The sequence below is a fragment of the Sebastes fasciatus genome, chromosome 13, assembly GCF_043250625.1.
Source record: "Sebastes fasciatus isolate fSebFas1 chromosome 13, fSebFas1.pri, whole genome shotgun sequence".
Lineage (NCBI taxonomy): Eukaryota > Metazoa > Chordata > Actinopteri > Perciformes > Sebastidae > Sebastes > Sebastes fasciatus.
This window is the reverse complement of record NC_133807.1, coordinates 8251824-8269670: the sequence shown is the minus strand read 5'-3', so window position 1 is coordinate 8269670 and position 17847 is coordinate 8251824. Positions and strand designations below refer to the sequence as shown.

Sequence of the window (17847 nt, the reverse complement as noted above, 5' to 3'; positions counted from 1 at the left end):
TCAAAGTCAAATGATTACTCTTTTATGGGTTTCGCCTAGGCGATGGTCATTCTTAAACTTAGCTGTAATACATACAAAGCAAAATAATTCTGCAAGCCGTTCACAACCTTGCAATAAATTGACTTAGACAGTTGAGCCGGAATTAACTATGGTGATAATACAAACTGCTATCAGTGTGGCAATAAAAAGCCTCAGTAGAGTGGCTGTGAGCGCGGGTCAATATTAACAAGGGCCAAGACCCCTACAGGCTCATTCAATTCCTGTGAAATTAAAATGACCAGTCAAGAAATAACTCTGACACTTTAGGGGAGAGCGTTTAAATCCCCTTTTCAATTACATTTTATAAAGTCTGTGTGAATATTGCTTGTATGTCGTCATAATTTGTAGTCGTTAGTGTAGCTTTAAGATACAGAAATTATAAGTACCAAGTAAAAGAAAATGTCAACCCCTACATAAAACAGCCGGTGTGTTAAAGCTTAAACCACGCACAAACACACTTCTTTAGCTTTTAGAGGGAGAGGTCTGCAGAATAAAATGTGTGGCATGTGGAATATTATATAAAAGTTTTAAATTGACAAATTATACATATACAATATGCAGTGTCAACATAATTCTGTGTTTTATAGTTAAATAATTAATTAAAACGGCCTCAGAAAAAGAAAGCAAAATACCCCTATTGTACATTTTAGATCAGATTAGCAGGATGAGATGCCCTCTGGAAAACATTTTAACCTTGCTGCACAGAGACCAAACATTTAAACAGTGTTTTAGGAACTGCAGGAGCTTACTCCATTTATTACAACAGTAGTTATATCTACTGGTATACTGGTTTGGGATTATTTCTCCCAAACTTCTCATTAAAACCATGGTTAAGAATCGCTGCCAGCTGAGAAAACACGACTGATTTAATTGCCTTTATTTGGTTCTTGGTTTGAGCGTCTGGGAGCCGTTGATGTTAATGTGTAATTTAGATGGCACACAAAACACAGTTAGGTGTTTTTAGTTTTTAGGTTGCTCTAAAAGTCACAATTACATACCGTATATAAACATTATTTAGGGGGTTATAATCAAAATGTATTTGTTGTTGCATTATTCACTTACGTTGATAATCATAAGATCATTGTCATAATTATCAGATACAGTGGTATGTGCAATATATAGTATACATTTCTTATAATTATGCAATTTATCATTTAATTAAATTTGTTTGTGTTTTGTTCAATACCTGTAATAATAGTTATTTTCCATAGGTTAAGTCCTAATCATGAGATAAGAATTAAAGCTTACATTAGGTTTTGTTTTTCTCAACTGAATACCATGCACCTATGTAGTATTTACAATAAACATTACTATAAAACATTTTTGCAGGGAGTTGTAAATTCTGGCCAAAAAATTGCAATGACAAACACTCAGAAACTACCACCTTGAATATTCCAACACCATCCTAGAAGTCTGATGGTCTAAGGTTGAGTGTTTTTTAAAAAAAAAAAAGGTTCTCAATACAATATCTCAATACAATAATAACTTCTCTATATGTACAGTGCATTGAAAGAGTAATTGGTGATTGTGAAATGTTTCTTCTGTCCGTACTGGCTGTGAAGAGATCTCATCTTTCTTCTTCTCTGGATTTGGCAGACCCGACGCTGCAATGGCGTATTGCTGCCCTAAGAGATCTCTTCCTGATGCGGTTCCAAGACAAAATCCACAAGTCTTCACTCTTTTCAGAAATGCATTCCAAAGTTTATCTGAGGCTTCATCTGTCTGATTTAGTCCAACCAAGTGGGTATCAAATGGGAGGTGATTTTCTGACGACCAAAGAGGAGAATGGAAAATGACAAAATAAACGAGTGCTCTTTTCTCCCTCTTCTCTTTCTTTCATCTGCCCCTCCGCAGAAGAAGAATGATCTGCCACAGTCTTTCTGTCGAGCTGGCTGACACAACCGCTCACGCAAACACGCTCTCACACACACACACACACACACACAGAATCCTCTGCACCACTCCACTTAAACCACACTGTTGTTGCCTCTGTGTGATCTGATGAATGACACCCCCCCATTTCAATTATTGCCCCTCCTCTGTGCCTCTGGCTATCTCTCGGGCTGTCTCTCACACATAGACACACCTTCCAACCACCATCTAAGCGAGGTGTCCACACTCGTCACGGGGTGGCTCCGCATCTGAACTGGAACATCAGCGAAAAATGATGATGAGTAAGCCCCGTTATCCCTCTCCGAAATGAAGGCCAACGATTGACTGGGGTAGAAGTGATTAAATGGGATGAAGACCAAGCTTTAAGATCTCTGAAATGTGGCCATTTTGGCTTTTTACCAATCAGATAACACATTCAGAATCGCATACTACTACTGGTTTAATACGTTTTCTTCTTAACACAAAGAGCTATAGCTGAAGGGAGGTAGTCCACGAGAGCATCATGTGTCATGTCATTTAGTCATTTTCTGAGATAGTTTGCTGGGAGCTCTTCTGCTCTGACTTTACTTGAGCACACTTTATCTCAACTGAAAAAAACAACCTCATATCTTGCGGACCTTCCCTAAAATCAATACATTTTATGAAACATAAATACTGGAGAAAACAAAGGCTCTTCACACTTCACGAATGCAATCATTTAATATTACTATAAAAGCCAAGCTTTCAGTCTGGAGACTTTCACCATAGTTCTACTGACTGACCAAAGAGAGTCCTCTTTTAGGTCTGATCTATACTCTATTTGTGTAATCTTTTTGGTCATGAGTATGGTGATCTTCAAAATAATGAAATATAAAAAGGAAAATCATTTTGCAGCCACATGAATGCATCTCCTGAAGAATTTCAAGAGACATCAAGCAGTCCACAAATAGTGTGCTACCTGCATGTTTCACACCACTAGAAGTCAACATCAGCAAGTGAATACACTCTGAAAATTTGCAGCAATATATAATGTGAGTGCTGTTCTGAAATTACCTTTCAGCAACTACCAGTAATAGCGTGGCAGTTAAGCACAACAACTGCGCATTTTGCGATAAAAGCAACACATTTGGCACAGATGTAGGTTTATATGTTGTGAAAAGATATCGATAGCGGGGCACTACTAATTCAGGGCCTGAGGGCCTTGGCAGACATTTTTCAAAATATAAGCCCAAATAAACGCTTAATATTCCAAAGTGTTGCAGAAAACTGATTTTATGACTCTTGGTGATTTTCAAGGTGTGTTCAGGCTGATTAGATCAGATATCAGATGTCAGAAGATCACAGACATATTTTTGTTCCCTCTTTATTTTGTAAGGGTGCTTTTTAAAAGCTTTTAAACAGAAATAAAAACTGACATAATAGAGCATGGGAATTGCCATCACAAACCCATACAGTATCATCATGTTTTAAGCCCTGATACACTTTCACAATTTAATTGAATTAATTAGTTTATTTATTTTTATTTTCTTACTAGTGACTAGAACAACTTGACACACACTCTACATTAATCTTCCCAGATTTCAGATGATGTACACCACTTCGATGTGACATATAGTAAATTGTTAACTTTTTATCTACACTTCTACAAGTCCCCTGTTCCCCATCCATTTCCCCCTAAAAAAAGAGTTCGGAATGGCAAGGGGTTAAGCTATGTGTTGTTATGAACCTATGTGTTGCTATGAAGCTATGTGTTATTGTGTGTTTTTATTTAAGCTATGTGTTGCTATGAAGCTATATGTTATGCTTCTATTTAAGCTATGTGTTAATATGAAGCTATGTTTTATGTGTTTTTATTTAAGCTATGTGTTGATATGGAGCTATGTGTTATGTGTTTTTATGAAGCTATGGCTTTGTCCGAAATTGCATACTTTGCACTACATACTCAATAGGTGTACTATCATTTTGTGTGAATAAACAGTAGTATGTATCTTTTCAGACACACTGAGTAGTAATTTACGTCATCACTTCCTGAGAGCCTCCTTGCCGGTTGGACATGTGTAACCATGGTAACCCGTGCCAACCTCATGTAACCAAAACAACGGTTTGTGAGAATCAAAGTCTGAATTAATTAAAAATATAAATTACGTCCAGCAAAGTGAAATATTATACTTACAGTTAAATTGAAGCATTATTGATGTAACAGAGCTGTCCTTCAACGTCAGTTATGAACGTTGTCGTTACTGCCGCATATGTTGTTACGAAGCTATGTGTTGTTATGTGTTTTTATTTAAGCTATGTGTAGTTGTGCGAAAAGAGAAATATAGTCATGGAAAGCTGAAGATCCTGCTGTTCTATAGGTGTATTGGTTGTCATTTTATCATAAAGGTAATGGGGTGAACTTTGACCCTGAATTGACCATGCTCCTTTTATTTGGTTTTCACATTTTTCTCAGGTTAAAAGTTTTTAAAAAGCACCCTTAAAAAATAAAGAGGAAAAAAAACATGTCTGTAATCTTCTGACATCTAATCTAATCATCTTGAACACATCTTGGAAATCATTAAGACTCATAAAATCAGTTTTCTGAAACATTTAGCGCCTATTTGGCAGCGATTTTAAAGGGGCCAAATTTACAGCGCCCCGATATCTTTATCTTTTCATGACATATAAACCTATATCTCTGCCAAATATGTTGCTTTAAGCGCAAAATGCACAATTGTTATGAATATTTCAGCTTAGCTGCCCCACAGAGAAGAAGAGAAGTGATCAAACCACTAGTGTTTTTTTTTTCTTCATATTTATTTACTGGAAGAGAAAGTTGAAGAGAAATGGGTAAAAAGAGCGGCGGAGATGGGAAATAGAAGTAATAAGAAAAACAGAGTGGCACTTAGGATGATTACGGAGGAAGCGAAAGGTGTTCATAAGAAAGCAAAATGGTGCATGCAAGGAGGAAAACAGATGGAATATAATGGATATGTAGAAGGAGAGATACTGTAGAGATAGAGGTGCAAGGCATGAGGAAAGGAAAGAAGGAATGTGGCAGATGGTAAATGTAGCTGTAGCCCAAATGGCCTCTTGATGCTCCGTTACACACACACACACACACACACACACACACACACACACACACACACACACACACACACACACACACACACACACACACACACACACACACACACACACACACACACACACACACACACACACACACAGGAACACGCGCGCACACACGCTCACAAAGTGTGGCAGGTCAGTATTCGGTCACAGCCAAAAGGTTTCTCTGGCATCACTTACACCTGTACCATCTCCTGTGCACATGAAACTAACAACATACAGTACAAACAGGAGAATGAAACTTTTTGTACATTTTGCATTTCCACAGAAACATTGAAATACACTATAAGTTAATGTTCCCACTGTTATTGGTCATTCCCATAACAATTGTTTCTTTGGTATCAGAGAAAATATTTGCAGTAGCCTGCTTCATGCAGGCGGAGCAATTCAGCAGAGCCAACAAGATATACAAAACCCATCACATTTATCTATGGTAACATCATCAGTCCACTTTGAATTATAAAGGAAAGAAACAAAAGTCTTTTGAGTTATATAGATGCCAGAGCTGCATGTTTAAAAATCTAATGTCTCAGCTATGGTTGATAAAACTGAGGAGTTAAAGAAGCTTTGGTTTGGTTTAGGTCTTGTAAAGAAAGTGTAGTTCTGATGAGACAAAAGGAATAGAAGTGACTGAAAGATCAAACACTCAAATGCACTTTTAACCTGCGGCTGGTAGATTGACATTACTGACTGAGCAAGTACCATCCTCCATCATGGTGAAGTGTCCATTAACAGTTCAGTATTACAAGGAAATATACAGTGTTCTTATTGGATTATTCTGCACACACTAATTACATCTAATGCCATTTTTCAGTACCAGCAAGTAGTATGTCCTGTGGAGGTGCAGGTAGCCGGTGGGCATGCAATGTGTCCAACTGAATCCCGTCACATTTTGTTACATGGTTTTTAAAAACAAAACATAACCATAATCTTTCCCTAACCGTAACATAACCAAATCATAGTTCCCATGCATGGATGTCATAGAACTGAATAATAATAAAAAACAGAATTACTGTCTTGCGTTTGTATGTCATCACTTGATCATTTTAACCTATTAGACATTTGTGTGAAATTGCCATAATTAGCATATGAATTCTTCAGTTATGGCCAAAAATGTGTTTTGTGAAGTCACAAAGACCTTTGACCGCCATCAAACGTTAAATTTGGCACAAACGACCATTGAACACCAAAATTCAGGTCATACTTGAGTTCAAGTGGACGTTTGTGCCAAATTCGAGGAATTCCCTCCGGGTGTTCATGAGATATCACGTTCATGAAAATGGTTCGTACATACTTACGGACTGACAGACGAACAGACAACCTAAAATCATAATTCCTCCACCCATGGCTAACGCTGGCATTGAGGCATAAAAACACTGGCATTGAGCATTCAAAAATGTTGTCACCGGATGTAATTCAGGGTTTTGCAGAATTGACCAATAGCAACTTTATATCTGATAATAGGTTTGAAGTAAATTAATATTTTAACGTATATTAATTTGTATAGTTGGAAATTAAAAGCTGTATATAATATAAAAAATAGCTTTATTCATCTATGTTCTGGCTTCTCCTGCTTTGCGGTAATTGTGGACATGTATATCTTACCTGAAAGGCAGATTAGGTACAATCCACTTAACAAAAAGGGATCAAAAATTCCATTATTAAAATGCATTAAAAAATAGTCGGAATAGGTGCACTTTTAGATCGGTGTATAGAGGTAGGATTTCATGAGATTTAGGCAGCAGGGCTTCTTCAGAGCTTATGATCTTCATGATAAAAAAAAAATAAATAATTGTATTTCCTACTGAATGTGTACTGGTGTACTGAGGGTAAAAGCAATATCTTCAGCTGCAAAAAATAAATGGAGTCAATGGAAAGTCAGCCAGCACTTTTTTCTCATTACCTGTGAAATAATCCGTCAGCATCAACTGACAAAAGCGATTACTGTCTTATAAGGCGAGGCAGACACGGAGCCTGGTGTGTATATTGTGAATTTTGACAGGACAGCAAACCTTGTGAATGGTGAAGTTTTATTCTAGTCGCTCTACAGAGAGAGGGAGAGAAAGAGAGAGATAGAAAGAGAGAGAGATAGAGAAACAGTGCCACTGTACAGAAGAGCTCCTGTGAAATTCACACAAAAAATATTGTTTTTACTCTTTATCATTTATAATTCTCCATGATGATGTATTCCAGTATGAATTTACAAGCGATGTATACAGGTGTCATTTCTAAATATATTCAAAATAGTTCCTTAAAAGTCTTTGAGGAAGTATTAGTTTAAAAAAAAGCTCTATTCTTACAGCAAACCATAAAGAAAGAGGTCTCGTATCTTTGGAGGGATAGCAGACTCAAAGTAGAGGGTTGCTTTTTTTCTTTTATCTTCTTTACAGTTGAAGTCCTGACTACACATGAAGGAGAGGGAAGAGAGAAGCAGAGCTGGTGATACAGTAATTCTCACCTGCCATTGGAGGAAGAGCAAGGATGTCCCGCCATACCGAACCAAGCCCTGACCCCTGACCCACGACCCCATTGGGCAGAACGTGGCCTGATAATGACCCGTCGGCCAATGAGGAAGTTGCACTAGAGTCAGGTCCTCGCCTTCTCCCCCAAAACAGCAGCAGCATCTTCATTGTTTTAAACATAGATAATTTTTTTTCTCTCAAATATGTATATACTCACACCTGGTTACAACGCATTAGTGATCATAACATCATAACAAAAATAACAAACAAAAAAAATAAAGAAACATAAAACATTAAAATTGTTACATCTGGGGTTGCATGCCATCACCTCATTATTTATCATTAAATGTAATTAAAATACATTTTTGTCATTAAAAAGAGCAGGGTTGTCATCACAAGGGTGTGTCTGAGTGTGTGTGTGTGTGTGTGTGTGTGTGTGTGTGTGTTTGTGTGGTGTGTGTGTGTGTGTTTGAACATAAAACAGCATCAGTTTACATGACAGTTCTGTAAAAGTAGAACAAATAGAACAAATCGTCATGAGTTCATAAAACGCGAGGGTGCCGTTTGATATTTTTTTTACATGTGCATATTGTTCACTTGTCAGCTCACGCAAGCAGCATGTGGAGATAAATATGATAATAATAATAAATATGCAGATAAGATGCAAAAAAAGACAAATGTTGCTCGTCAGTCAACATTGGGTAAGCTGATTTGGGAAGCAAGGAGAGGTTCACTGCAGTATTCCAAGAGTAGAAAAGGGCGATATGACCGTGGTTGTTAGAGATGGAGCTTCAATTCGAAACACTGGCTAATGCAGTCGGCTGCCATTAAAAAGCATGGAGAGAAAAGAGAGAGATTCCTGTTTGAGGGTAGCTTTTAAAAATTTGGACGTTCAAGTAACATCCTTCATTGTGTCAAGGGTGCACGCAACACACCCCTCACTGAGCGATCTAAGCCCTCTAACCGTCATCCCTCCTTCTCTTCCTCTTCTTCTCTCTTTACTTGGGTTGCATGAGTTCGGGCAAAGTGCCGAACTGGAAGACCTAGGACTGGTAAACATCAAAAGGAGAAAAGTTTGATTCTGCTTTGCGGCCGCTATAAATCTTGTTGTTTTTCTTTCTTTTTTTTTTCTTTATAAAGGTTTTTTTCTACAAAAAAAAAAAAAATCTGCGCCGCATCCTGTTCTGTTGCTACTGTTGAAGCTCCCCCAAAACGCACAGAATCATCCTGAGGTATTTTATTTGATACAATTTGGCTTTGTGAATCCAATCAATCAAGCAAATCAGTTAAGATGGTTACATGATTTTTTTTTTTTTTTCTTTTAACTGTACAACTTGTACAACATAATGCTACAAAAAAAAAGTGTTTTCGTGGGCACGCGTGGACATGGAAGAATGTGCATGTGCAAGTCTTTTTCTGCAAAGTGTTATCAAAAAAGAACAAAGAAATGCATAAACAATCAGTTTAGGAACCAAAAGTTCTGGTTAAGACTTCAAGCTTACCCCGAGTTCTGCCATGCACACACCTTACACAACTTACTCCACACTAAGATGGATACATGATTGATGAGCACATAACAGTGGAGCCTCGCCGGCTCCATCCCTCTCCATCTTGCTTCGCCCACCCCATCCCACACCCCACCCAAACAACACTATGTAGGTAAACAAGGGATCCATCTCAAGTAGTCTTCAGATCCTCAAGAGCCCTGGTTGACAGTGGATCAACAGTAATTGATGATCAATAGTTGTTAACACAATCCCCAGTGATTAGATAGCACTGCTACTGCTGTACCTATCAACCAACCAAGGTTCCATTTTACAAAAAAACAAAAGAAATAAAGTGAAGTATTTCTATAGTCATCCAACACTCAAGTGATGTGTCATGTTGATCGAGGAAGGGAAGTAGGAAGGAAGAAAGAAGGAAGGAATCGTCAGTGTTTTTTTTATAGCTAATACCCTGTTTCTCAGTGGCAGGGAGGTCAAAAGACAAAAACACATCAGCGCCCACCCCATCCCCGACTCAGACAAGGTGGTGGTGGTGGACACAGTTGTCATTTCATCTTTTTCTCACCCTTGTTTATATCCTCTTTGCTCTCTTCCCTTCCGCCATTTTCTCGCTCTTTTGCAGCAGGATGACGCTGATTTACACTGACTTACTAAGCACAAAGTTCAAGGATAAAGGTTTCGATTGTACAAGTATCCATCCACCATATCTCGCGAGACACAGTCCCTTTTTCAAAAAACATGTAAAATACGTGTCTGAGAGTGTATTTTGTGTGTATTTTGTCTTCTCCGACACAGAAACAAATCAACACATGCAAAATAATCTACTACTCTTGATGGCATTTTTCAGAAAGCTATGCTTTTTTCAAAAGCAAATGTGGGAGAGAGGTTTTAAAACTAATGGCTATTGTGCTACCAAATAAGCAAACACTAAAATCCTACATAGGGGGATCCGGATGCCAGAATCCCTAATAAATCTTATAGTTTAATAGAATAAAAAAGCAATACTTTGCAATTATTTTTCTATGTGCAGAGCCATAAATGAAATGCCCATCAATTGCCTCAGGTTTCCCTGCTCGTGTGTCCTTCTATCAGTCATTTCGTCAGTTTGTCTTTTTTATCTGTCAGTCTGTAAACATTATTCATTGATAGCACCTACATTACTCTCAGCTTCTCGTCACTATCATGTCCCTTAGCATGGGCTTAACATACAAAACCAAATTCTGACCAAGCACACCGATAGCTTACTGCCAAAAACTACTGGAGGCTCCTCTCTGTGCCATTAAGCCGCCCATCTCCTTTCTCCCTCTCTCTCCTCTTGCACTGCCAGGTGTCTCGGTGGCCATATTTGTCAGAGTAACAAGCAGCAGACCGTTGGACTAGCTCACTGTGACGCCTCTGCCCTCCTGGGACGCCTCCATGTCTGGCCGCGACATCAAACGTGCCCATCTGGTCTCTCTGTCAGGCCTGTTCTCCTCAACTAGCGAGCCGCAAGCTTGACAGTGGAGGTGGAAAGGAAAAGGGGGGGAAGGAGGAGGGGTTTTCTCCTCTCTCTCTCTCTCCCTCTAATTCCCCTCTCATATAATTTCTCCCATCCACCTCTCCACTTCCTCACACATTTCCATCACAAATCAACTGCCTCCTTCCCAACAACGCCTGTAGGAGTCCTCCTTTACTGTAACTAAGGCCTTCTCCGTCCCACTAATGGGACTATGCCATTTCCTAAACCTTTTTAAAACCTACGGGGTAAATGATTCCCCTCTCCTTTACACCAGGATACCTTATGGCAGCGTGCTGGCCATGCAGCCAACTCATTGGTACATGGCAGAGGATGGACAAAAATGGTGATATCATCTGCAAAGAGAGTAGTAGTAGTAGTAGTACCGTCATACCCAAGTGGGCACGAGTTCTTTTGGATTACAATGTCGAAGAGAAGAAGAAAAATGTGGCTATGGCATCCCTTGGTGGATAACATAGTTGATAAATTATAATACAAACCCAGAGAGCAGTAAGGAGGAGAGAACACATTATTTCTTATGTCAACTAAACATCTGACTCCAGACTGGGGATTTTTTTATACACCCGTCTATTGCTGAACTGGGCTGAGTTTAGGACGCCACGTGGGGCCGGGTATGCACTAGTCTTATTGGCTGAGTAAGGCATCACATGCTCTTTATTGTACATGTCATTGGCTATCCGCCCGTCCCGTGAGCAGTATGAAGTGGTGGACTTAACGGAAGAGCGGAGATTGTTCGCATCGTTGCGTGTTTTGATGGGGGGCGCTCCGACGACCGCTGCAGGCGAGGCCACCGCCAGCTGTTTGTAAATATCAGAGGAGCTACGCCCATGGACCAGTCTGCTGCTGGTGTCATCCCTCAGCGAGTGGCTGAGGAAAGGGTTATCCGAGCCATGGGCCGGGTACAGGGACTTGCTCCTCTTGCTCTCCTCCAGGTTGTGGTTAAACATCATCGATTTGGATCCAGTGCCAAACAGTCTGCCGGAGTAGGGACGCATGCCGAAGAGGTTCGCGTAGTGCGAGTCAGATGCGGAGTCCAAGAAGCGATCCTTCTCCTTGAGGCTGACGCTGCGCGCCGGTCGACCCAGGTCTACATCCTTGGGCTTTTCTAGCATGATGTTGTCAAAGGAGTGCTGCCGACTCAGCCTCAAGCGGTTTCTCTTTTGAACATGCGGCCCATCTGTCTGTGGCCAATACAGACCAAACATTTCGTCTGGCTCCTGCTGCTGTTGGTGGTGCAAGGTGGGACTGACCAAGGGGTCTGCAAGGAGCTGGTCCTCACTAATGTCATACAGGTTGGCTGTGTGGAGGCATGCTTCACACCGATTATAGGGTGAGCGTGTGGCAGAAGCTGCAACAGGTACAGCAGGTGTGTACGGCCCTACTGGTGGGTAGCCAGTGGGCACTTTGGACAAGCAGGAACGGCAGTGTGTCTGTTTGTAGCGATCAATGGTTTCATGTGGGGACATGACAATGTTTTTCTCTTTCATGCTGTAGTGTTTAGAGTAAGCTGGGTCTGGTAGAAGATCGGAGTCGGTGTGATGCAAAGGCGAGGAGTTCAGATGAATGATGGGCTGCTCACACTTCCGATAGTTGTCACTGTGGTCGGAGTAAATCTCGGGATAATCCAAATCGTCTGCAGCGAGGCCGCGACTCTCACGGTAGTGAATGGGGTCTGAGTGCAAGCTTAGCTCTCGGTCTGAGTCGATAGTGTAAATTTTCTCTCCTCCTACTCCTCTCCCGGTTTGGTTGGGTACACCGGTGACCTGCTTAGTTTTTAAGTAGGACAGCTCCACCTCACTGCAGTCCCTTGGGTATTTCGACGGAACAGATCTTTTTTTTAAGTTGTCCTTGGGCTTCAGGTGCTTGTTGTTTTCTGGGTCCTTGTAGGAGGCTGCCCTGCTGGAACAGTCGGAGATGTCAGAGTGGGCTGCGTCCTCGGGGAGGTAGCGCTGCGTCTTCATCGACATTCGTGGGTCTGGCATCAGCATGTCAGGCATCGGAGGGGGTCCGGGAGGCACCGAACGAAGCGTGTCCACTGACTTCTTCCACAGGGTCCGGGGCGGCTTGGCGTTGGACTGGACTGAGTCGGCAGTCACTGCAACCTCAACGGTGTTGGGATTGGCATCGTTCAGGGTCAGAGGATGCTGGCCTCCCTGGAAGATGTAGTTGTTCAGGTGGTCTTTGTGGCGGTTAGCAAGATAAGACTGCAGGTCACCAGTGTCCCCATAGATCATATCTTTGGGAGCGTAGCTTCGGTTGTCAGCATAGATGAAGTTGCCCTTCTCTGCCATCATGTCCATGATCATGGGACCAGCTGAGTGCATGAACTCCCGTTTGGGCGAGTTCATGTGGGAGCCACCCAGGTTAGACATGTTGGTCATATGTTTGGCTGATTTAATGAGCTTAAGCATTTTGTCCTGGGGGCTAAAGTCCAGATCTGACTTTTTCTTCATGTCAATGTGGACTCCATGGATGCAACTCCAGATTCCCTGCATGGTGACATATGGATGGCCAAGTGGAATGGAGGAGGGGAAGTCATATACAAAATGAGGAAGGGTAGCCGGACAAAAAATGATGGAAAGGCATAAAATGGAGGAGAGGGAGAATCGAATGTAAAGAGGGATTGAGAGAGAAATGGAGAGAGACAAACAAAATAATTATTACTTATCTACTCTGGCCAAACATATTTGTGGTCTGTATGTTTTATTGAATTTATGAAATTGGTCTTTTATCACCATGAACACAAACTTGAAACATTATTAAATTAGGCTTCCTTTCATTTCCTCTGAAACATTGTTCAGTTTATAAAGAAAATCAAACTGCGCAACTCAGTAAAGATGTGAATTTGCTGTGTTTAAGATATGAATCTTCTGAACAACCATGTATGATTGATATAAGAGGATGGTGCAGTAAAAAACACATAATTCATTCTTAAGTAAAAAGGATTCAAAATTAATCATAAACACCAGGACGACAAAAAACACCCACAGAATGTTGCTCAAAAATGAACCCAACCAGGCTATATGCAGTCTCTAGCCCCACCAGTATTCTAAAAGGGACACATAGACCAAATAGGATGCAATGCTCCATCGATTTAGCAGTAAAACTGTTTGCAAAGGTGTACCAGTTTCTTACAGTTAGTAGAACTCATCCAAACAAAATAACCTGAATCAACAATGACCTGAAAACATGACAAACTGATTGCAATACAGTATCTCTCAGCTCTATGCCCCGAGCCTCCCTCAGACGCACTCCAGGCGTGACATTTTTTGAGAGGAAACAAGATAAATTAGCATTACTACAACTGTGAGGGAGGCTAATAAAGACAGTCTTTTTATTTGGACTAACAGCCAAACAAGAGCTGCCAACATAAGTAACACCTAACAGTAATAACACAGAGCTCTCATTTGACGGTTCAAAGAACAAAGGCAATTTTTTCCCCTAACCATTTCCCCAGCTCACAAATACATCCTTAAAAAGCGTTCATCACGGTAACAAATTCAAAGTGCTTTTTGGTTCAGCACACATTTTGTGAAGCTTATCAACACAATGTAGGCCATTAAGGATGTCTTTAGCCCTAAATCACTCTTGAGAATGGCTCTGAAATCAAGTACTTCACTTTATCTTCTCTAAAAGTTTTTGTCTCCTCACTACCCCCCTCTGTTAACTTTGAAAACAGAGTCAGCCTCGAAAATAGTGCAGAGACACTGCAGTGCTTTTAGGGATGCACGTCCATGTCTTCTGTTCTCACACACAACAAGGGAGAATGCTGACCTTTCAGAACAGAATGAGAGAGAATAGATTGATTTAGCGTGGGCTGCCGTGATTTCACCCAAAAACATGCTGCAATTAGGATCTATTTTTGTCGATATGCAGGGCTGCCTCGTGATCCCCCCTCCCGTCTACATCCCTGTCCTCCTTTGTGCAGCCCTCCCCCCCTTGCTTCGCTCAGTTTCTTAGTTTAATAGTAGCTCTCTTCCTCTGAATTTCTGTGTGCTCGTGTTCATACTTGCTCTGCTCTCTTGTAACGCTGATAGAAAATAGGACCACGATAGGCCTGCCTGACCCCAATAATGCAGCATTAACCCCCAGTATAGTTGCAGAGCTTCGTTCCACCTTATAGCGTTGAACACGACCACTGTTAACCCAGTCAGACCACCTCAGGCCCAGATATTCACACAGCCACAAACTCGCATAAGTACACACTCAATGGCCTGTTTCTGTGAGTTGACTATTGGGCCAAATTTAAGACCGTTGTTTTGATTAAAAACTAAATTCTGTGTAAAGCTGTAGCAGGTTTCTTGTTCTCCCAAGCCCTACAAAGGCTAAAGAATGCTTGTAGAATGTGCCTGTACATGCAAACATACACCTTCTATAAACAAGCCGGTCCTTACCCGACTGATGGAGAAAAGAAGTCCGGGTGTGCCGGTGCAGACCCCAGTGAAGCAGTACCGAAGCCTCCAGTAGAAGAGATGCTCAGAGACAAAGGTGATGAGGGAGAGCCCCATGGCCGTGGCCAGCATGTAGAAGACCCCAGCCATGTTGTCCACATCTAGCTGACTGGACATCACCTCGTTCTTCTCATTGTGGCAAATTCCTGTCAGCCACTGGGCTTCCAGTTCCTCCATCTCACCTGAAAAGCAAAAGAACAGAGAGAGGCTCAAATCCTTTACTGAACAGCTCATTGGGGTTCGAGAAAGCCTCAACTGGTGGGCAACCTTTGGGTCTGAGAAGTGAAGCCAATGCGGAAGTGCCTTAAACTTGCATTCTTTCTAATAGCCAGCAGGGGGCGACTCCTCTGGTTGCAAAAAGAAGTCTGATTGTAAAGAAGTCTATGAGAAAATGAGCCTATTTCTAAATTGATTTATTACCTCAGTAAACATTGTAAACATGAGTTTATGGTCTCAATCGCTAGTTTCAAGTCTTCTTCAATACAGCCTGATGTTCATTTAGTAAATTATGGTCCCATTTAGAGTAAAATAGACCATAAAGCTGGGGATGCCTTAGGGCGTGGCTACCTTGTGATTGACAGGTCGCTACCACGGCGTTGTCCGGTCTGGGAGTTGTCCGTGTTTTCTTCTTACAACTGTGGCTCTTTCAGATCGGGATTTCAGTACATGAAAGTTAATTATAACCTTTTTGGTCGCCTGAAAATGTCTTATTCAGAGTTTGGTTGTACGTAGCTCCACCCTCTCATGTCACTTCTAATTCTAAAATACCAAGATGGTGACGGCCAAAATGCCAAACTAGAAGGGCTTCAAAATGGCAGTCCACAAACTAATGGGTGACATCACAGTGACTAAATCCACTTCTTATATACAGTCTATTAAAGAGCCAATTAAATTTTAATGGTAGACATACAGTATGTCCATACTCTGATACTACATTATATGAGACATAGATTTACATTTAGAATAACTTAGTTACTGTGTTTGTACATAAAAAACATCCTGTAAAAGCGGATGTGTACTTGCATTTTAAATTTGTATTTGTTTTAAAGTTACTATGAGGAACTTTCCTTTTGTGTTGATTTTGGCGGTCCCTGTGGACAGAAGCGGTAGTGTTTCCAAGCACCAGAGATCCTTTATAGAAAGAAATAGCCAATCTTCTCACTGATGGTCTTGTTTACTTATGTAAGTCATAGGCATCAGTATTCAATTTAGACTGTTTCATAACCAGTTAAAAGTACCTTCTAGTAATTTTAAATAAATTAATGGTAAATGGTGATATCATCTGCAAAGAGAGTCATAATTAGTATTATTTTAAAAGCAGATGCAAGGTACTATATGGTATTCTAAATTGTATTTCAGTGTAGTTTTTGAACCCCAAAAAAGAATAATGTCTGTTGAGATTTTTCATTTATTTGCACTAAAATCTCATAATAGTGAGATCTAAAGATACTTGACTGTGGCAAATATTTTGTCTACTTTTGGGTGAATTCAGTTTTGAAATATCTGTGTCAGGCTATAAAGGTTGAATGCTAATATATTTCTTGAATTGTTTGGTTTTTCAGGTTGTTGTTTAAAATAAATATCTTTGGGCATCACCAGCCACTGGACAATGTTGCCTGATAGGGCAAAGAGATTGTTTCTTTAGTGTTAATGAAAGAAAGGCAGAAAGCAACAAAGACCTTATCTTTTCTCATCCCTCACTCTGTGTTCCCTTCCCTCAGCATCCCCCCCACCTCTTCCCTCCCTCTCTGGCTTCCTCTGTGACATTTGGCGCGTGGCTAATCCAATCTGTGTCATTCAGGGCTGGATAACTAAGGCTGCTAGTGGGGAAAGACAAATATCATGGTGGTGTTCAGCTAGATGTCTTGAGGGTGCAGACTCACTAAGACATCATTAAACCTTTTGGACAATTGAAGAGAATTTGTCTCCTGTTAGATTCGTAAATACAATAATAGATGTAGCCACGGTGCATATTTTTTAATATGACAGTATGACATGTTTGGAATTAGCAGCCAAAGAGAATGAAGATAAATGAGGTATTTAGGTATCAACAGGTTAATTTTTTTTTTTTTTTTTAAAATCGACTGCATTCAAGGGGAAAGCTTTGGGGAGTGTCTGCACTGTTGCTCTGACTCCGGGGCTAAGTATTGCTGAAATTCAAATTTGTTCTCTTTCCAGCAGTCAGACGGCTCAAGAAATAGTCTGGTGACCAGTCGGTTGGAACACAGGAACACAAGTCTCTACACGTTTCATGTACACTTTCAGGGCTTTTACAAATGTTTGAACTTGAAGTATCTAGGACTAGGAAGGGAAAAAAAGCATTTAGTTCAAGTGCAGTAACACAACTTTTTGCAATTCTGTCTTCTCCATTACATTATTATGAACCACAAACACGAAATCCATTCCAGTTCAGGACATTCGCTTAATGTGAAAGTTCCTTCAGAGTGCTTATCTGCAGTTTGAAATAACTCTACCTCATGAATGGTCGAGCACAAATAGTTCCAGACCCTGACTGGATGATATTTAGGTCTAACAGATGACAATCTTTCTACACTGTCAAAGCGTATGAATTTGGACTATTGCTGCCGCTCCAAGATGGGAACATTTGATCAGGATTGTGCTGTCTGAAAATAATATTAAACTAGTAGTAAAAGCATAAATATGGTACATTCCCACACTATTGTCAGACAGGTATTCTGTAAGACAACTGTATTCTAATTATATGTTTATTTTGTAATATTTTGTAATTTCTTTTAACCCTTAAAGGGCACATATCATGAAAAACTCACTTTTTCAGTGCTTGTGCAAACATTTGGGTATCTGGAGTAGCTACCAACCCACAAGCTGTGAAATAAGACAACCCAGTTACATCTAGCTCAGAAAACATG

At 40.5% G+C, this 17847-nt stretch overlaps 1 protein-coding gene across 2 annotated transcripts in view; it reads right to left on the bottom strand.

Annotated features, from left to right (window-relative positions):
- Nucleotides 1-4739: 4739 nt before the first annotated feature.
- The window catches only part of grin2aa (glutamate receptor, ionotropic, N-methyl D-aspartate 2A, a), a 187072-nt gene continuing 173964 nt past the window's right edge, over nucleotides 4740-17847 (bottom strand). For both annotated transcript variants that reach the window (XM_074655240.1, XM_074655239.1), the window contains 2 exons: nucleotides 14903-15141; nucleotides 4740-12997 (listed from right to left, as the gene is read on the bottom strand). In XM_074655240.1, coding sequence (XP_074511341.1) covers nucleotides 11033-12997; nucleotides 14903-15141 — 2204 coding nt within the window. In that variant the 3' untranslated portion in view covers nucleotides 4740-11032. The remainder of the gene's footprint in view (nucleotides 12998-14902; nucleotides 15142-17847) is intronic.